At 52.2% G+C, this 21,071-nt stretch overlaps 1 protein-coding gene across 4 annotated transcripts; it reads right to left on the minus strand.

Moving 5' to 3' along the window:
• Window positions 1–9,296: 9,296 nt before the first annotated feature.
• Window positions 9,297–16,695, minus strand: TRIM72 (tripartite motif containing 72). Of its 4 annotated transcripts, XM_058569545.1 has the most exons (7): window positions 16,483–16,695; window positions 15,659–16,055; window positions 12,762–12,857; window positions 12,443–12,673; window positions 11,967–11,989; window positions 10,813–10,931; window positions 9,297–9,890 (listed from the first exon to the last, which is right to left on the minus strand). In XM_058569545.1, the coding sequence occupies exons 2-7, from the start codon at window positions 16,046–16,048 to the stop codon at window positions 9,316–9,318; spliced, it is 1,434 nt and encodes a 477-aa protein (XP_058425528.1). In that variant the 5' UTR covers window positions 16,049–16,055; window positions 16,483–16,695; the 3' UTR covers window positions 9,297–9,315. The 4 variants fall into 4 exon arrangements, with proteins under 4 accessions (XP_058425528.1, XP_058425529.1, XP_058425527.1 ...); XM_058569546.1 differs by lacking the exon at window positions 16,483–16,695 and having other exon boundaries at window positions 15,659–16,095; XM_058569544.1 differs by lacking the exons at window positions 15,659–16,055; window positions 16,483–16,695 and adding an exon at window positions 13,622–14,191.
• Window positions 16,696–21,071: the final 4,376 nt, after the last annotated feature.

Raw genomic sequence — 21,071 nt, forward strand, 5'->3', positions numbered from 1 at the left:
CTGGTATTGAGCCAGTATCAATATTATTTCAAAAGTCATAAATAAAAACCAGTATCACTTTTTTACGAGCGGTAGAAGATGCCTACCATTACCAGAAGGCAATGGTAAAAATAAATATAATGAATGCAAAACAAAATTAAATTCCTAGAGGACTCGGCTTGGTAAAGGGTGTGAGCCTGAGATGTGTTCTTTCTCCATTACAAAGAAGAGTAAGCGGGGCCGGCGGGGTGGCGCAAGCGGTTAAGTGCGCGCGCTCTACTGCGGCGGCCCGGGGTTCGCTGGTTCGGATCCCGGGCGCGCACCGACGCACTGCTTGGCAAGCCATGCTGTGGCGGCGTCCCATATAAAGTGGAGGAAGATGGGCACGGATGTTAGCCCAGGGCCAGTCTTCCTCAGCAAAAAAAAGAGGAGGATTGGCAGATGTTAGCACAGGGCTGATCTCCTCACAAAAAAAAAAAAAACAAAGAGGAGTAAGCGTCAGAGAGGTGCTAACGATCTGAGTCCCAAATGGAGACTTTCTTCTGACTGAATCAGCAGAATTATGAAAGTACCGAAAAGAGGACATTCTCATGTATGAGTCACTGATGAAGGCCAAGCCTGTCCCAGTAAAACCAACCTATCATTGAGAGAACTTCCCCTCCAGAGACAGAATTTACCTCATGACCTTGAGCTGTGAACTAGCTCTGAGTTAGACTGAATCAGCTTTGCCACTTCCTACTTGTGTTCCCTTCTCTGAGCATCAGTATCTTCATTGGTTTGAAAAAGAATAGCGTGATAGTTCCCACCTAACAGCACTCTTAGCGCAGTCCCATGCGACGTCTCTCTCAGAGCCCTCACTCTTCCACCTCAGGGACATTCAGATGGCACCCGTCACTGCCGAAAATGGGGAGACCGTAGAGAAAGAGGAAGAAAAGTTAAATCACCAGGAATCCCATGGGTGACATGTTTTGGCATTTCTTTTATCTTTTTTTTTCTTTCAGAGAAATTTTTTCTCATAATTGCGACCACAGTGGATATACAGTTTGTTATGATGCTTTGCTTGTTGTCTCTCGCTTATATCATGAGTATATCCCATTTCATTAAAAACTCTGTGACATTGGATCTCATACTATTCGGTTCACAAAGTTTCATGATGGTTTAAAGAAAAAGGAAACGTGTTTACACAGTGGGAGCTGTTTCTATCCATTCAACCAGGCCTTGGGCAACTAAAGCGGGGGTGGTTCCTGGCTTTTGAGTCCTTTCCTGAAACTCCCAGCTCCACCCAGCCTTGCTAAATTCCCTACTCAGCCTAGACTCTCAGGCAGAAGCCAGAAAAACAGTAGGAACAATTTAAATTGTCTATGATCACCTTCAATTTTACTAACACACCGTTGCTTCTGAGGATCTCAGAGTACCTGGCACGTTTCCCCTGCAAATTCTTCAGAATTCTTTTAAGATGGGGATTATGTAATGACTGTGTGAGAGGTCAAGTCAAGACAGGCCAAGATTTGAAAAGACTTGGGCTCCAGGCCTGGCACCATCACAGTTGCCATCAGGAACTGCTGAGAGCCTCAGTTTTCTCCAATAAGATGGGAACATAATCCTGATCCTCCTCCAACCCTCAAGAGGATCAGATGAGATTATAGATTTGAAAGCACTCAGTAAAACCCACTACCTATGTAAGGTGCAGTTGCATTGGAAGTGGGATGTTCTAAACAAGTTAGGGTTCAAGTTTTAAACTCCAGTTAGAAATATTTTAGGGACAAGGAATTTTCCTACAAGTAGAGCAGTGGAGACATTGATACGAAGAGCAGGTGCTCGGGAGTCCGAAGCCCTGTCCCTCCAGGAGGAGCTCATAGTGCAGAGAGAAGTGTGTGTCGTCATCCAGGCACTTTGAGGGCACAAACAACCCCGTGCAGATGACACTTAGGTCAGAGCCTTTCAAACTTTTCCTCTAAAAACCATAAGAACTCCATAAAGTTAAAGGAAAAGCTGTCAGATTAGACGAAAATATTTGCAACTTATGTATGTAAAAGACAAAGGATAAGTATGCAGGATATATAAAGAACCACTGTAACTTATCAAGAAAAATGAGCAAGTGATATGAACAGGCAATTCTTAGAAGAGGAAAATAACTGGTCAACAAATACATGCAATGAGAAATATGTAAATTGAAATACAAGAACAGGGGCCGGCCCAGTGGCACAAGCCTTTAAGTGCTCACGTTCTGCTGTGGCGGCCCAGGGTTCACCGGTTCAGATCCCGGGCACACACCGACGCACCGCTTGGCAAGCCATGCTGCGGCGGCGTCCCATATAAAGTGGAGGAAGACAGGCATGGATGTTAGCCCACGGCCAGTCTTCCTCAGCAAAAAAAGTGGAGGATTGGCAGATGTTAGCATAGGGCTGATCTCCTCACAAAAAAAAAAAGCACAAAAAAAGTTAAAATATAAGAACAATGGGATGCTGTTTATTTATTTATTTCCCATCACATTGACAAAAAGAAAAAAGAATTTGAGTTTGATATTGAGTGCTGGAGAAGATTTAGGGAGACTATATTCTCATACGGTGCTGTTGGGAGTGTAAATTGATAGAATTTTTGTTTAAAGCCCCAAAGCTGAGGACGGTACATGATTGATACGCTGCCCCACCTTCTAAGGAGAACTGCAGACACACCCTTTGGGACTTCCTAGTGAGAGAGCAGATCCAGCTGTGAAAATTCCATCCTCATCACATACCTCAATGGAATACAGAGCCATGGCATTTCCCCTCCTGTCCCCCATAAAGGGCTCCCCACACCTAGAAGCAAGTGAGAGGGTTGCTCCAAAAGAACCCCTCATGGAGGTTGGAGGTACCTCTCCTGCCCTGAGCTGCAGGAACTGGAAGGCCCAGATGAAGGTTGGTGAGAAGTGCCGAGGAGAGCCTGACACGTGTTCCCAAGGGTTTGGAGACCTACATGAATATGGAGATCAGTGCTGGCTTCCCACCTGGAGGACTCGAGAATCAGAGCAGCCCAAGATGGCCAGACAAGGAGAGAGAAAGGAGATCGCCCTCATCTTATATGAGACACCCTAGGCCAAGTAAATGCCGCCAAAAGTAGCTGGGCTGAAGGTGTTGTGACAGGCCCCTGCCCAAGATCACCACCTGCCTTGGCAAAGGGACCTGGCAGGAATGTAACTCTGGGGTAGGGGGAGGGGGACCAGAGCAGAAGCTGAGGGGTTGTCACAAGAGGTCAGCCCAAGAGTGTCTGCCTGGAGAAAGACAAATACCCTATGATTTCACTCATATGTGGAAGATAAACAAACAAACATAGATACAGAAAACAGATTGGTGGTTACCAGAGGGGAAGTGATACCAGCTCAACACAAGGTTGACATAAGGGAAGCCACATTGTAGAAAAGAAACCATATTGTAATTTAGAATGACATCTGACTAACTCTGGATTTTATGGCCCCTCCCAGCTGCTATAAGTTGATAACTTTCTTCTTTTGAGTTCCTTAGGAATGTGATGACCCCCGGGGCAGAGAGTCTCTGCTGATAGCCATCGCCAATGACAACTGAAAGATCAGGGTAGAGGGCGTTGCTCCAGTCTCTGATGCATATCAAATAAAACAAAGGACTGCCAGGAACTGAGACCAGATGGATGCCCCCACCCTGAGACCAGCTGCCTCCACCCAGTAATCAGATGGATGCCCCCACCCTGGGACCAGATGCCTCCTCCACTAGGAGACCAGCCCTCTATATAATCTGCCTGTAGTCTTTGTTCTGGAAGATGGTTCTTTGAGACATTAGTTGGCCATCTTCCCCCTTGCTAGCAAGCTATAATAAACTGCCCTTTCTTTTCTACCATCTTGCCTCTTTACGATTGGCTTTTGCCTTGCAGTGAGCAGATCACACCGTTTGTGCCGTAACAGAAAGGGGACAGAGGGGAGGGAGCAAACCGGGTCAAGGGGCACATGTGTACAGTGACAGACGGCAACTAGACTTTTGGTGGGGAACATGACGTAGTCTATACAAAAGTTGAAATATAATGAGGTACGCCTGAAATATTTATGTTATAAACCAACGTTACCTCAATTTTTTAAAAAAAGAATGTCTGCCTATATCATCTCTGAAGGACCCAACAACACCTCCCATCAAAGCAGCAGTCTTCAAACCCCTGTCATGACAGGGGTCCCAGAGTATAGCCACACCAATCACGTGTCAATCCACCTCTTTTCCTCTAATTAACCTTAACCTTGAAGGAGCCAGCAGAGCCGGGGTGGGAGGATTCTGGGGAAGGAGGGAGATTGAGAGGAGAGTGAAAGACAGAGCCTTCTCCCTTTTCCACTTCAAGTCACTTTATTTTTTTTCCTTTTAAAAATGACAAATTCATTTATTAAATCAGAAAAAAATATATAACCAAATATTAAAAATCATAAGTCATATGATCATTCAGAGATAAGGATTGGTTTTTTTTCCCCCTTTTTCTCCCCAAAGCCTCAGTAGATAGTTGTATGTTATAGTTGCACACCCTTCTACTTGCTGTATGTGGGATGCGGCCTCAGCATGGCCTAACAAGTGGTGCATCGGTGCGCGCCCGGGATCAAAACCCGGGCCACCAGTAGCGGAGCGCGCACACTTAACCACTAAGCCATGGGGCCAGCCCCTAAGGATTGTTAACATTTTGGTATATCTCCATCCAGAATCATTTTTGTACAAATAATACATATTTTGTTTTATTTATTTTTTTAGTGAGGTACAATTTACATATAACATTATATTAGTTTCAAGTGTACAACATAATGATTTGATATTTGTATATATCAGGTCACTTTAAATTGGATGTGAGGTTGAAATTTTGAATTATGCTGGACTGGACCTTTTCATTCCTAAAAATAAGACTGTTCGGGGGCTGGCCTGTTGGCGTAGCAGTTAAGTACACGCATTCCGCTTCCACGGCCCAGGGTTCGCTGGTTCGGATCCTGGGCGCAGACGTACTCATCGCTCATCAAGCCATGCTGAGGCAGCATCCCATATAGAAGAGCTACAACTCTACAACTATGATACACAACTATGTACTGGGGCTTTGGGGAGAAAAAAAGAAAGAGGAAGATTGAGAACAGATGTTAGCACAGGGCCAATCTTCCTCTAAAAAAAAAACAACACGCCTACTTTAAAAAAAAAGAAAGAGACTGTTCTTACAGCTGAAAATGACCAAAAAGCTATGCAGTCCTCCGGAGCACAGCTGAAACCAGTGATAAAAGAACGTTTCCTCATATAATCCTTCAAGTCCCACCACTTGGAAGTTTTAACCACTTCACGTCCATGTAATCCTTCAAGGCCACCACTTTTTCTTCAAGTCCACAATTTAATGGTAATATCATTAAAATGTTAAAGGCACGTACACTGGGACACAGAAACTTCACCACTCAGTATCTACCCTAGAGAAACCCTTGCACGTGTGCGCACAGAAGCACGTACAAGGATGTTCACTGCAGCGTTGTTTGTAATAACAAAAGTCAGAAACCAATTAATTGGGGAATAAGTAAGTAGCAAGGGCACATTCATACAGTGGACTACTACACAGAAGTTAAAAAGGAGAAGGTACACTCTATATAGTAACATGGACAGATCTCCTGACTGTATGACTGAATGAAAAAACCATGTTGCAGGGACCAGCCCCGTGGCGTGGCGGTTAAGTGTGTGTGCTCCGCTGCTGGCGGCCCAGGTTCGGATCCCAGGTGCGCACAAGGCACCGCTTGTCAGGCCATGCTGTGGCGGCATCCCACATACAGTGGAGGAAGATGGGCACAGATGTTAGCCCAGGAGCCAGTCTTCCTCAGCAAAAAGAGGAGGATTGGCATGGATGTTAGCTCAGGGCTGATCGTCCTCACAAAAAAAAAAAGCATGTTGCAGAATATGTAGAATAATATGTTATATTCACGTAAAGTATGACATAATTTATATCAAAATAAAAATAGACTATATATTTTCTGTGGGACACATATATGTGCAGAAAGTGCTGGAAAACTACTCACCAAACTGACAAGAGGGATTACTTCTGATGAGGGAGGAAGAGAAGAAATCAGGATTGGGGGGTATGGTCAAAGAGAACTTTCCCCTTATTTGTAAGATATTATTAAGCATATTCATTTATTATTTATATTTTTAAAAATAATTTTAAGAAGTCATATCCCTGAGGGTCTGGAAATCTAGACCCAAACAGCCAGCAGCAGTGCCAAACTTTGTGGATATCTCTTGTTTAATATTGAAAATTTATGCAAATTCTGTACTCTATAATATGTTTGTTTTAATACGAAGATGATGTTCTCAATGTTTACTTATTGGTTAAATTTCACAACTTTTTCCCACCACCACTACCACTACCAAGAATAATAGTAATAATCGTGACATAACGTCAATACTCCAAGATGCACCAGGCATCTGTGGACTTGGGTCCTTCATGGTCGTACCATCATGTTCCAGGGGATACTCGAACCCTGGCAGAAGAGGCAATGGAGGCTAATGGGGCGCTAGTTGCTGTGAGGCCTAGCATTGTGAGGATAAATGAGATGTTGAATATGAAGTTATTGACACACAACAAGCTCTCAATAAATGTTTTTGCTTGCAGTTAGCATGGCCGTGGCGGGCCAGTTTGTTCTTGTCCACGAGGAAGTCAGGAGGCACAGGAAACCTCTCAGCAGCCAAGTGCGCTGGGTTTCCAGAGTCCCCACGAGGGGGAAGCGCTACAGGAGGAGACTCTGGTCCTCTGGGAGGCAAATGCTGCTGGGACTCACTTCTCTGTTCACCTTGCACCTTCCTCCAGCCCCAAGGAGATTCTGGCTGGGCCAGGTGGCCACCACCCAACAAGGAACACCCTGATGAGGCAGAGTTTCTCACAAACTCGCCCCATCATGATGGCCTTTGGCTCCGAGACCTCATCTCTCACCCCATCAGCCATGTGCAAGGTCACGGGGTCATGTCTCTCAACGCACACGGCTGTAACCAGGGTAACTTCACGCAGGAAGAACTTGTGGCGGCTGTGAAAAGAAAGTTTCCTAAAATAACTCCAACAAAGGGGAGCAAATGACTGAGGGCTGCAGCAGAAGAGCTGTGAAATCCACTCCTTGGCAGCTGCGTGCTGTGCCAGGGCCCAGCTCCACTGGCTGTGCCAGTGACTGCACATGGCAGGGACACACAGGGCTCCTCTCAGGGGCGACTTTGCAGAAAAGTCCTCACAACAGTGGAAGACACTTCCACTCACTCACTCAGGGTCACACTGCCACCACAATTTGCCCGCCCTATTTTCTCTCACGGGGCACCTTGCCTCATAAAATCCTTGCACATTTACTCCTGGCTTGGCATCTGCTTCTCAGAATACCCATTTCCTCAGAAAGAAGCTTTGGGCCCTTGCACAGACACCCACGACAGGGCTTCAGTGGAGTGGGTACACATGGTAAGGAGGTGCTGGGGTCAAGAGGGGATAGGAAATGGTGGAGCTTCAGGAGAGTTCTGTAGGACGAGGGGAGGGACAAGGCATTCCTAGCCAAGCGTTGTGTGTGTGATGCTGGGGGTACAAGGACCCCACGAGCTCAGTCAGGCCAGAGTGTAGGCAGTGGAGTGGCACAAGGTGCGGCTGGAGACTAGCAGGGTGCCTCGAATGCCAAGTCCAAGACCTGGGGCTTCCTCCCACAGGCAACAAGGAGTCACAACAAGTTGTGAGCAACTGAACCACATGACCACATTTGTGTTTTTAGAAAGATTAGATGTGTCAAGACTGAGGGCTGGGAGGGCAATAAGGAGGTTACTGCCTAGCCACAGGTCATTTGTCTCTTCATACAGATTTAATAAAATCTGTGAAGTCTGTGTCTGACTCCTGAGGAAGGAGTCAGAATATAATCGTTTTTATTTAATGGTGCTGGATTTTACAACCAAATAATCTGTTTAGTTTATTGTTTTATTTTCTAGTATGAAAGAGCTTCTCAAATTAATCCTCTTCTGTCTCCCCAAGCCAGAGCCCAACAGCTCTTCCTCCGGGAGACACAGCCAGGAGTGCCCCCCCAACCAGATCTTGAGGCCTTTCATACCCCACCCACAACCTTCCTTTTGCCCTCTTAGTCCCATCCCCCAAGAAAATCCCCACTTTGGCAACGGTTGCCAGGGGTCCCTATGCCCTTTTGCACAGCAGTAGCAGCAGCCCAGCAACATCATGTGAGAGCAAATGGCCCCAGGCCATCATCTTCCCTTAGGATGGGGGTGAGGGGCAGCAGCCTGGGTCCCACCTGCCTGAAGGCCCAAAGGCCTCTCCCTCCACTGAAGGGGGACTCTCACTCTTGGCCTCAGTGGTTACTCCAGAGCCCAAGAAATTGGCCTTTGAGGTAAAACCAAAGAAAGTGTGAACCAGCAAGTAAGCAGTGAAGGGCCAACTTCCAGGGCTAGGGTGGGGAGCTCTCTATTCTCTGCAAGCAGCAGGGCCCAGCATGGGGTTAGCATCAGTCTCTTTCTCTTGGTTGGCAACTTGGGGGATTTCCTCAACATCCGAGACACTCAGCAAACACATTCCAGAGGCAAAGGGAAATAAGTTGGGGGTCGGTTTATTCACCCAACATAGGCTCTGGCAGTTTTTAAATGGCTGTTGAATGGAGGACTATATGTTGGGTTTTCTATGCCTGGTAGCTAGCTGAAAGCTACCTGATAACTGCCTCTACATGACGCGTAGCTGACTGAACAGATGGGTGTCTGAGTCAGCCGTCCTTCAGGTGGGATCCCACTTGTGACCTGCAGCATCAGCATCAGCTGGGACCATGCTAGAAAGGCATATTTTTGACCAGCCCCAGATCTACCGCATCAGAAACTCAGCAATCTGGGCTTTAACAAGTCCCTGTTTTGTGCTTTGAAAAGGTGATTTTGACGCAGGCCCAAGTTGGAAAACCACTAAGTGAAAGGCCTTTTGGTATGGCCAGTCTGGACCCCTGCCCCAGGCCCAACGAGGAGGGGAATATGAGGCTGCAGGGGCTCCTTCTCCGCAGGTTCTCCAGCTCCTCCCCTCAATGCTCCCCAGACGACAGACCCCCTTCCCTCCTTCCCTCAACCTCAGTTTCTTCCTGGAACCCTTGGGCCTTCAGGTGCCCAAACTGGGACTCCCTCACTGACCTGACCGTAGCTCTCCCCTCCCACAGCCACCTCAACCCCTCATGAACCCGTTCATGCCAACCCCCACCTTCTCAGGCCTCTTGGAGCCCCCAGTCCCCACTCCTCCTGGCCCTGCCTTCAGCCCTGGCAACCCGCAGCCCCGCCCGTCTCCCCCCAGGCCCCAGCCACCAGGACCCCCACCCCTCCCCAAGCCAGCAGGGGCTCAGGCCTCCTCGCCATCAGGCCCCACGATCAGCAGCGGCTGAGCGTTCTTGCCCTTGTCGTGCCAGCACACGTCGAAGAAGGGGTACACGGGCCCGGGCAGGCGCTCGTGGAAGGCAAAGAGCAGCTCCAGGGCGTCGGCGTTGCTGGCGTCGTAGAAGGAGAGGACGCCGTCGCCGAAGCTTAGGTAGATGCCGATGCGCGAGGGCCGCCTCTCCGGGGTGCGCAGTGCGCGCGGCTCCTTGGCTTCCACGTGCGCCTCCAGGATCTTGCCGTCGCGCAGCCCGAGCAGCCAGAGGCCCTGCGAGGGCACTGCGTGCAGCCGGCCGCGGCGGCTGGCCTGGGCCGCGATCACGCCCAGGGCCCAGCGCGGCTTGTCGCCCACCTCCACCTCCCAGTAGTGCTCCCCGTCCGAGAGCAGCTGGCGCGTCACCACCGCCACGGCCTTGTCGAACTGGCACGGGTCCTCTCCGGCCGGCGGCGCCTTCTGCTCAGAGCACTCCACGCGGCGGCCCGAGGGAGACACCACCAGGCTCGGGTGGGCCGAGCACGGGTCAAAGGTCAGCTCCTTCAGCGCTGCCGGATGGGAGACCCGTCAGGCCCTGGCGTGTTTGCCTCCTGCCAGCCTGCTCCCAACCAATTATGGGCCAACCTTGTGTCCTCTAATTCTCCCAACATGTCTGGGAGTGAGCCCCTCTCTGCTTGCTGGCTTGGGCTGAAGACTAGCTCTCTGAGCTTCAGTCTGCTCAGCTGTAAAAAGAGGCCATAATTGCCTCCTTCCAGCGTTGTGGAGAGGACTAAGTTGCTATAAGTCATGCAATTCATCATCCGAGGCCCAGAAAAGGCCCCAGGTCACAGAGCAGGAGACAGTCAGGAAGCCTGGTTCTACGCCAGCCTCCACCTCACCTGGCTGCGTGACCTCTCTCAGTCTTGACCCAGTCTCTGGGCCTCAGCCTTCTCTTGAATAAAACAGAGGTCCCTCCATTCCCACCATGTGTAGCCCTGTGAACCTGTAGCACCCAATGAGCTCTAGTTCTTAAAGAAGGGAGGCTGAGCCCTTGGGCCTCCCCAGCCACAGGCCACCAGAGTCGGTGTCTGACCCAGGCCAGTCCCCAGAGTTCCAGCTCTGCAGATCCTCAGCCCCCAGTGAGCAGGGATTATCATCTCCACTGTCCAGAAGGGGCAGGGACTGGCCAAGGGTCACACGGGGAGTCAGCGGCTAGAACTCAGGCCTCAGCCTCCCCTGCCGGCAGCAGGAGCACCCTGTCAGTAAGCAGTGTCCTCTCCATGTCAGTCACCCACCTGTAAACCCCATGCCCTCAAAGGTCCTTCTCCTCTGAGCCCAGGTTACAAGGGTACAGGGGGAACCCCAGAGGAAAAGGGGCAATGGGCACCTTCTCCAATGACCTCTCCAGTTGGGAGGACTCTCTGTGTGTGGCTGGAGCCTCCCATCAACCACAGTTACAAACACAAACCTGGAGTCGGCCCCTCCCAGTACCTGGCATCAGAGCCCGGAACATCTTCTTCCACACCTGGAATTTGAAGTCATCTGAGATGACCGGAAGCTGGATGTCCAGACGGGCAGGGGGTGGTGACTCTGCCAGGATCTTCTGCAGCCTGCGAGTGGGGATGTGGGGAAGGTGTCTGTGAAGGGACTTCCTGGAGGAAGCATGGGGTGGGAGGAGGGCAAGAGGAAGTACCAGAGGAGAGGAGGACAGTTCCAGGATCTCCCCCACATCACACCCTAGCTAAAACTCTTCTGCTGGAATTTTAGTTTGGAAAGATGAAAAAGTTGTGGAGAGGGTTGGTGGTGATGGGTGCACAACAACGTGAATGTACTTAATGCCACTGAACTTAAAATGTACACTAAAACAATGGTTAAAATGGTAAATTTTGTTATGTATATTTTATCACAATTAAAAAAAAAAAACCTTCTTTTGGATAAGGTCCAAGTCATCAGCCCTCCACTATTTGCTCGCACCTGCCACCACAGTTTCATCTTCTCTCCTCTTACCAGTCTTTGCACTTGCTGTTCCCTCTGCCTACAATGCTCTTCCCCCAACTCTTTATCTAGCCAACTCCTGTTCATTCCTCCAGCATCCAACTCAAATGTGCACTCCTCTGGGAAACCTGCCCTGGCCACCGCCTTCCCTCCACAGCAGCACTGAGCACACAGTGACGCCCGTGTCCCTGCCCAAGTCTGTCCTCAGCGCCAGTTTGGGAGGCCCCTGAGGAGAAGGACCAGGTCAGGTTCATTTCTTTTTTTTTTTTTTTCTGAGGAAGATCAGCCCTGAGCTAACATCTGCCAGTCCTCCTCTTTTTGCTGAGGAAGACTGGCCCTGCGCTAACATCCTTGCCCATCTTCCTCTGGTTTATGTGGGATGCCGCCACAGCATGGCCTGACAAGCGGTGCGTCAGTGCACGCCTGGGATCCGAACCCAGGCCGCCAGCAGCGGAGCACGCGCACTTAACCGCTACGCCACAGGGCAGGCCCAAAGGTCAGGTTCATTTCTGTGTTCAACACCAAGCGCAGGGCAGTCGCAGTGGACTGAACAGGAGTCCTCAGGCAGATTGTGAGTAGAGGGTGAGCCAGCCAGTGCCCCTGGAAGACTAGGGAAAGTTAGGGAAAGGGCGGGGCCAAGTCGATCTCACCTGCTGGTCACCAGGCAGTATTTCTGCAGAGAGAGCGAGAAAGAGAACAGAGGTGAGGCAGGCGGGGCATGAGGTGGACCACCAGGAAAGCTGAGTGTGGGGTCAGGAAGAATCAGAAAAGCCAAAAGAGATCCAGAACTCAAGGCCACCCACAGCCCTTTACCTCTGTGTGAATTAGAAAAAGGTACCCCCTTCCTCAAAAAACTAATTCTGCCTGCTAGAAGAGTGTCCTAATAAATATACAAAACTACAACGTCTATGATATGAATGGTGCCCACTTAGCTATAGTGTCCTTGTGCAGTGCCCGACCTAAACAACCATAACAGCAGTCCTGGGGCCCATCCCTGCTCGATGTGTGACCCTGGCTTGTCCCTGCCCCTCTCTTGGCATCAGGGTCCCTGTTTGACAATGAGATGAGGTCTCTGGAGCTTGAACCCTGGCTGAGGGCCAGAGAGGAAAGTTCATCCCCTGCTCACCATGAGGAACTCAGTCTGCGGCTTGTCTGCCACCTCCTCCAGCACCTTCTCCATCTGCCGCAGCTGCTCCAGGTAAGAGTTCAGGCTCCCCAGCTCCCGCCGCAAGGCAATCCCTGCCTCACCCCGCACACGCTCTGCCTCACGGTCCAAGGAGCCCTCCAAGGCAGCCAAGAACAACCGCATCTTGCCCAGCTGCTCCCCCACGGCCCCCCGGAACTGACGCACCGTCTCCTGTGGGGCCAGACAGGCAAAAGCACTTGGCTGGGGACCCCCAGCCTGGACATCCAGTCCCCAGGCTCTGCCATGCTGAGCCCCTCACCTCCACCTCCACCAGCTGATGCTCCAGCACAGCCACGCTTTTCTCCTTGCGCATACAGGCCTCCTGCAGCTGTATCTTCTGCTGTGGGAGCTGTGTCTGGGGGTGGGACATAAAGAAGTGATGATGCTGCCCCTCAACCCACCCCTCCCACCCCTAAACCTGCCGTTTCCAGCTCGGCCTCAATGCCAGCTCCTCCTCCAGCCACCTGGCATCTCACCGTTCCTCAAACCCACTCGCATGTCTCCAGGCCCTTGCAACTACTGGTCCTGCCGTCTTCGATGCCTTGCCCTCTCATCGTCTATTTTGGTAATTCCTCCCTAGCCTTGTCTTCCCTGATGCCACTCACTCTGCAGTCAGCCCCCAGCACAGGTCTTTGTAAGGCTGACAAACACAAATATGGATTGGTCTCCACAGACAGGTACAGGGCTTGGCACACAGCAGCCTTCAGGGGGTGGGTGTACGATGTGTGAAGAAGAAATGCAAACTCCTCCTATTCCTGGGCTTCACCCCATATTTAAAAGCAGAACATTAGCAAAACACCCCAATCAGCCTCCCTGCACACCCATGGGCTCTAAGGGCAGGCAATTTAATAAAAGTGTCCAGTGCATTGAGCAACCAAACACAACCAAACACATCTGTGGGTGGGATCCCACCCTAGGCCTGTCAGCTTGTGACTCCTGCAACACAGGTTTAGGGGAGCTCCTAACACCTCCTGCCAAGTCACTCTTTGCTGGGAGGTGCATGGTCCTGTAATCAGACGGTTCCAGTCCTGCCTCCTTCCAACCTCAGTTTCCTCTCCAGAAGAATGGGAACATCCATCCCCACCTCACCCGTGGTTGTGACAAATTGGCGCCCCCCACCCCCATTCCTCCTTCGGGAAACTGGGAGACCCTCCAGGCGCAGTTTGCCAGCGAGTCCCCGCCCGGCAGGAGCCACAGGATTGGACCACGGCCTCTCCTGGCCAGCTGCCAGGTCAGTCTCCTCCCCAGGACGTCCTCTGGGGCAATGGCCCTGCCTGCTGCAGACCGACGGGGCCGTCGGAGGTTCAGAAGCGGCAGCGCTGAGCCATGGGGAAGATTCGAGACGCCATCCTGGAGGCTCTGGAAAACCTGACAGCAGATGAGCTCAAGAAGTTCAAGCTGAAGCTGGGGGCGGCGCAGCTGCGCGAAGGCTTTCGCAACATCCCGCGGGGGGCGCTCGGGCCGCTCGACGCAGTGGACCTCACCGACAGGCTGGTCTCCTTCTACTGCGAAGAGTACGGCGCCGAGCTCACGGCAGGCGTGCTGCGCGACATGGGCATGCAGGAAGAGGCAACACGGCTTCAGGGGGTCCGCGGTGGGTCCCCAAGGCCGGGCGGATCCCATTCATCCTTGAGTCTGGCGCATGGTCTCTGGACCCAGCCCCCTTCCTCGCCAAGGACCCAGTCCCGCCCCAGCCTTCCTGTCCCCCTCCTCCTTCAGGCTCCTTCCTGGAGCCCCTCCTTCAGACCTCTGGCCAGCCCCTCCCTGCAGCTTAGGGCTGGGAGGATGAGGAGCCTAGCAGACTGTATCCCGCCCCACCTGCCCCCTTGAGGCTCCTGGGCAGCCTGGGTTCCTGTCCCATTTCACGGACTCTGTTCTTTCTTCGCAGATGCAGTTGGGCGAGGTTAGGAGTTCTGGGTTATCAGCAGAGGTGAGCCTGGGTTGGGAGGGCTCCTGGGAGGAGGAAGCTCCTGCACTGGGCTAGGAGACCACCAGCCAGCACTTGGCTGGAATGGGCAAGACAGGGGCGGGAGGGACGGTGAGGCTGGCCCCAGGGGGTGTCTGGGGACCTCAAATAGCCTGAGAACCAGGGTCTATTCCCTCTAGGAGTCTAGGGGCCAAGGAGCAGCGCAACGCTGATGTTTGTGGGCAAAGATAACCTGCAGAAGCTCACCCCGAGAACCGGTCGCGAGAAGACGGCGGCAGCTTCTTCACCGCGGGGACCGAGGACCGCTCCATGCCTCCAGACCCCGCCTCCTCCCGCCCCTGCACCTGTCGTTTATTCTTCCACAGCCCAATAAATGCTTCATGACAGACCTTCCTGGGCCTGTGTGGACACATACCCTCTCGCAGCTACATGCGTGTGATTTGCCACACCTAGGACACGTGCGAGCCAGTGTGTGCCTGCATTTCCATTTACCAATGTCTGGGTATCTTTGCTGGGCACCCGTGAGGATCGCAAACCTTGGGGGACACACAGCTGTGTGTGGGCTCTGGAAGTGTTCAGGACTTCCAGCTCCAACCAGAAAAACAGCCTGGACTTGGGTCTCGGTGCCAACCTGGGCCTGCGCACAGAGGTGCGTGCCCAGGCGTGCCTTGCCCTCCCCGTCTCCCCTTCGGTTAGGCCCAATCTCCTGACGGTCAGGCCAGCACAAGTGTTACAGCTCCAGGGGCGCGTGGGCCACTCCCGAGCAGCTGTGCGGCGCCGCCCAGCCACGCCCCAAGCCCCGCGTCTCTAGTCTTCCCGGAACCTACGCCCCGCAGCCGCGCCAGCGCCGGTGGGCCGGAGGCACCGACTTAGCCTTCCGCTCCGCCCCCAGCTTATCAGACTTTACTCTGTGGCTGCGCCCCCGGCATCTCCGGGCGCGCTCCAGCGCGAGCCCGGGAAATCTAGATTTATGCCGCGTCCGTCCCGCCAGAACCCGCCCCAGCGCGCCTCTTCAAGGGTCCCCTCTCTGCCCGGCTCCGCCTTCAGCTCGTCAGCCCCGGATTCCTTAGCCGCCTCACCCCACCCATGTCCCCCGCAACTCTGGGTGCCTTGGGCCCTGAAGCTCAGAGTCCAAGTCAATGCAGCCACCTCCTGATCGGCCAGGCCCCACCCCGTCCAACAGTCCCATCTGACTCCGCCCCCGGCGGGAGGCCGCCGGGGTCCCACACCTTGAGGCGCGCGTGGGCTTCTGCGGCGGGCAGCAGGCGGTGGCCGCGGTGCGAACCGAGCGAGGCGCACACGCCGCACACGAGTGCGCGGTCCTGCTCGCAGTAGATGCTGAGCGGGTCTAGGTGCTCCTCGCAGTGGCCCTGGGGCACCTGAGCCAGCCCCTCCACCAGGCGCGCCAGCTGCAGGTTGGTGCTGAGCGCCTGCGGCCGCGTGGGTGCCTGGCAGCACGGGCAGAGCACCGTGCCGTCCTCCGCGGGCTCCCCTGCCACGCGGCTCAAGCAGGCGCGGCAGTAGCTGTGGCCGCACTCGGCGGTCACGGGCGCGTCGAACAGCTGCAGGCACAGCGGGCAGGACAGCTCCTGGTGCAAGAGGCCGGGCGCAGCCGACATGGCGGACCTGGGTAGAGGAGGAGTCAGTTAGGGAGGCTCAGCCGGGCCGCAAACCCGGCCTAACCTCAGCCCCCAGCCCAGTCTGCAGCCCCACAGGGAGGAGCCTCAGCCTATAAAGATCTCACATCCCATACAAAAAGGAACTCTGGTCCCCGCCAAGGGGGAAGAGGGACTAGGTCTCAGCTGCTGTTCTCAGCCCCAACCCTGAGAATAGCCCCTATCAGAGACCTTATCTCAATCCCAGTTCCTAAACATGATCCTGGGTTGCAAACACAGTCTTACCTACTGTCCTTCCCCTTTGTTAGCCCCAGGCCTCAGCCCCAGCTCCAAATTCTCCAGAACCCCCACCCCCTACCTTCCTCTCACTCAGCCCTCCAGGATCCCCAGCCCTCCTCTCCCTCATATCTCCAGGCCAAGTGGACCCAAGGACTCACAGGTCTGGTTGGAGATCTTGGGCAAAAAGAGACTCCCAGGAGGCCCAGTCAAGGTCAGGCCTAACCTTAGGGGGTTCAGAGCTGTGTTGGAAGACAGGCAAGGGGCAAGCACCAAGCTCAGAGCAAGGGCAGGGGACTCACAGGGGCAGCTAGCAGTGGACACCACGGGTGATGGGCATGCAGTGAAGAGCAGACAGACCCTCCCAGACTGAGCCCTGGCCCCAGGACTATATTTAGCTTCCCTGCCCACCCCCTCCGCCACTTCTGGAAACCGTTCTAAAAGTAAGGACTGAGTAGTCAGCGGACAAGCATCACATGTCAAGCCACCTGTCCTGGCCCATCCCACTGTCTCCTTTCTGCCCAGCCTGGAGCCAGAGCTCAGTGCCAGCAGGGAGACAGGGCCTCTCATACCACAGAAAAGACAGAAACATGGTTGGGGGTAGTCTCCCCTTTCTCCTTGACCCCCACCTCCACACTCTCCAGCCTCCGGCTTCCCTACCTGTGGCCCCTCCCCAGCTTGTCACCCACGTAGTCCCCAAGCTTATGGCTCTCCAAGGTCACTGACAGTATTATCTCCACCTGCAGGAGGCCAGGACCTCACCCCACCCTGAAAGGGTTTCTTCCTCCAGAACTGAGGGCAGAGTCTTTTCCCTGTACCCAGCACAAGCCCTGGGGCAAAGTGGCCCTCCCTAAATGCTTGGAAAGTGAATGAGAGAAGGACAGTTGAACAAATGAATGAACTGAATCCAGAGCATGCAGCCCACAAGTGGATTCTGTCTGCCCTGGGAACCTCAGGCCTTCCTATATGCTTATCCTGCAAATCTCAAATTTAAACTTCATTCAGAATAAAAGCCACAGTCCTCACTGTGGCCTACAAGTCCCTACCAATTCGACCCCATTCATCTCTCACCCTTCCCCCTCTGCTTACTCCAGCCTCAGCCTTTGCACTTGCCATCCCCTCTGCCTAGAACACTCTTTCAAACCCAGTATTCCACGGTTTCCTTCCTCAGACCTTTCCCAATGTCCTCTTTTCTCTGATGCTTTTCCTAACTCCCTGATTTTAAATCTCACATCTCCCTTCCCTGCTTTCGTTTTCTCCATAACACATTTATCACCATCCGACATGCAATATATTTTACTTGGTTTTTCATCTGTCTCCTCCTACTAGAATATAAATTTCGTTCACTGCTTGTCTCCAACTTAGAATAAAGTGTGTGGCACACAGCAGGTGCTCAATAAATACTCCACGAACGAATAAACACACAAATTCACTCGATCCTTCTCTTTTGGCCTCTCAGTCACTTTCTCTCATCTTTACCTGGATTTACTCATTTCTCCCTCGACCGTTCTCGTCTCTCTTAGTCTGAGTTTCGGTTTCTATTTTGGTGTCTTAATCTCTTCTTTGGACTTTCACTTTGCTGCTCTCTTGGTTTTTTTTTTTTTTTTTTTTTTTTTTTTTTTTGGTGAGGAGATCAGCCCTGAGCTAACATCCGCCAATCCTCCTCTTTTTTTTTTTTTTTTTTGCTGAGGAAGACGGCCCTGGGCTAACATCGGTGCCCATCTTCCTCCACTTTATATGGGACGCCGCCACAGCATGGCTTACCAAGCAGTGCGTCGGTGCGCGCCCGGGATCCAAACCAGCGAACCCCGGGCCGCCGCAGCGGAGCGCGCGCACTTAACCGCTTGCGCCACCGGGCCGGCCCCTGCTCTCTTGGTTTTTAATGTTCATTTTTATTAATTTTATCCCAGATGTGCACATGAGGTGTTCTGGATCAGAGACAGATTTCTTATTAAATACCTCACAGTAAATAGTAAATGTTTTGGGCCCCCTTGTGCCTTATGATGATGTGATGAGAGCCAGGTCAATCGTTCTGAGAGTAGCCAGACACCGCATAGGTGAGCGACAAGGAAGAGTTATTTTTCCTGCTTATAAAGGGGAAGGAGGCAGCTGTCCCGCTCCCCTCCTTAAAGGTCTTCTTACTCCAACTCTTTGGCAGGTAAATGAATCTCCCCTGGAGCCCGATCGCTCCTTGCACGTCTCCGCTTTTATGACAAGTCTTTGGACTTGTCTCCAAGTTCTGGGGCTCATTCCTTCTTGAACGCTTGAAGCTCCTGTATGTTGCATGCTGACCCTCTTAGGAAGCTACTCCGGGCTTCCTGGCCCCTTGGAGGTTTAACCTAGGAACCTTGTTCAGGCTCTAATCATTTGGGCCTCTCAGGAAGCGATAAGAGAAATTTTATTATTCTTTTGGATCAGAGCAATTAACTATACAAATGACTACAGATTTTTTTGTGTGTGTGTGTGAGGAGGATCGGCCCTGAGCTAACATCTGCCGATCCTCCTCTTTTTTGCTGAGGAAGACTGGCCCTGGGCTAACATCCATGTCCATCCTCCACCACCTTACATGGGATGCCGCCACAGCATGGCTTGCCAAGTGGTGCATTGGTGCGCACCCGGGAGCCGAACTGGCGAACCCTGGGCAGCCGCAGCGGAGCACGCGCACCCCACCGCTTGTGCCACTGGGCCGGCCCCATGACTACGGATTTAATTCTCACAGTACGTAAGGAAGCTCGGGCTTTTTAACCCTGAGAAATCCAGGGAAGTTCAATTTCCCCATTCTCTTTACCTCTAAGTCTCTGATTTCCTCTCAGCCATTTTGATGGCTCACACTTGGCCTTGGGTTATCAAACAGGAGGGGTGGGGGGATGACAGCATATCTGGAGCCGGTCTCTGAAGCTACAAGCCACTTCACTTCAGCGCAGAATGCCACTATCCCAAACGTAGCTCTAACCTGGAGTTTCCATCACTGCCAGGCTGGGGCTGAAGGTTTTGGTCAATAGGAAAGGGTGCCCAGGACAGGGCGGTGACAGTCAACTAAATCCATCTCAGTAAATGGGGTCAGGTCTGACCTCTGACCCGTGGAAGAGACACTGATTATCTACAGCAGATTGGAGGACAAGATGGGGCTAGAAACTATGTCCAAGGGAGGAGGAGGTAAGGACTAGTGTTGCCCACCCTAAGATGGAACTCGGTGAGGTCCTTGGGGCCCACAGAGATCAAAGGGGTCAAATTTCAGCTTGTCCTAAGGGAGAGCTTCCCAACAGCTAGAGTGATCAATGCCATGGGAGATGAGAGCTCCTTGTATTGGATAAATGTAGAAAGGAACCAGAAATCTCCCAATCAGGGCCACTGCAGAAGCGGGTCCTGAATGCTGGCATCACAAGCTCATGCTGAGTGCCCGCAGGAAGATCACCTACCTTTCTGGACTTCAGCATCTGCAGCTACAATATAAGAATAGGTAGGATAATAATACCATGCCTATAGGGTTGTTGTGAGGATTAAACTAGATAACATTCTAAATGAACACAGGGATGGTGTGCTGGCGCCTGAGGGTTTAGGAAGTGGTGACAGCCACTCCTAGGTTCAAGTCTTAACTCCACTCTTTCCTCGTTGTCTGGGCAAGTCACTTAACCTGATTTTCTCATCGGTAAAATGAGGATCATTTAAGGATTATCATCAAGACTATTGGATTTGTTATGAAAATTCAACAAACTAATTCATGTAAAGCTCTTAGCATAATGCCAGGCCCATAGAAAATGTTCAATAAATGTCGGCTATTGTTATTATTACAATTATTATTACTAATTGTTCTAATGAATCTTCCCTACAACCCTATAAGGTCAATAATATCATCGCCACTTTCAGACTGGGAAAACGAGACTCAGAGACTTTAACATGACAAAAGCACCTAGTATGTGCCAGGCCTGTTCCAAGCACTTCACAATTCTTTTTTTTGGGGGGGGAGGGGTGGTGAGGAAGATCAGCCCTGAGCTAACATCTGCCAGCCCTCTTCTTTTTGCTGAGGAAGACTGGCCCTGGGCTAACATCCGTGCCCATCTTCCTCAACTTTATGTGGGACACCGCCACAGCGTGGCCTGACAAGAGGTGCGTCAGTGCGCTCCTGGGATCCGAACCCGGGCCGCCAGCAGCAGAGCGCGCGCACTTAACCACTACACCACGGGACCAGCCCCAGCACTTCACAATTCTTAATCCATTTATAGCTTCATAACCTCATTTATAACCTCACAACAACCCTATCATTGTTCCTATCTTACAGGGAGGCCATGAGGCACAAAGAGATTAAATGACTTGACTCATGTCCTGGCAGTCTATGGTCCTTTTGGCCCCAGGAGGAGCAATCTGGCTCCAGCAATCAAAGGGAAGACCTGGAGGTTCTTCCATACCAGGGGTCAAAGCTCAGAGCTCTGAGCACTTTTCCCAGAAAAGGGGGGTCAAGGGAGAAGGGATTACCAGGCCTTCCCAGAGAGCTGCCCAAGGCTCCCATTCCCCACCTCCCCAGGTGGAAACCACCCTGGCAGTCTCCAGGAATGAGCAGGCTCTGCCTCTACCTCACTGGGGAACTCTGGGCAAGTCACTGCCCTTCTCAGAGCACTCATTCCCTACAGGCTGGTGAAGCGAGCGCATTAATGAGAAAGGATGCAGACCCCAGAGAGGGGCTATGACCTCCCTAAGTCACACAGCTAAGAGGTAGAGGGTCTGGGAATCAAATCTGAGTGGGTCTGACACC

This window comes from Diceros bicornis, chromosome 26, assembly GCF_020826845.1.
Source record: "Diceros bicornis minor isolate mBicDic1 chromosome 26, mDicBic1.mat.cur, whole genome shotgun sequence".
Lineage (NCBI taxonomy): Eukaryota > Metazoa > Chordata > Mammalia > Perissodactyla > Rhinocerotidae > Diceros > Diceros bicornis.

What these genes read in the sequence shown, in the direction of transcription:
- TRIM72 (XM_058569543.1), bottom strand. Translation starts at nt 14,125, where the DNA reads ATGGGATCCGCCCGGCCTTGGGGACCCACCGCGGACCCCCTGAAGCCG. An exon ending in CCAATTTGTCACAACCACGG is followed by an intron (nt 12,858 to 13,591) that starts GTGAGGTGGGGA and finishes TCCCACCCCCAG; the next exon opens with ACACAGCTCCCACAGCAGAA. An exon ending in TACTGCCTGGTGACCAGCAG is followed by an intron (nt 10,932 to 11,966) that starts GTGAGATCGACT and finishes CCCCACTCGCAG; the next exon opens with GCTGCAGAAGATCCTGGCAG.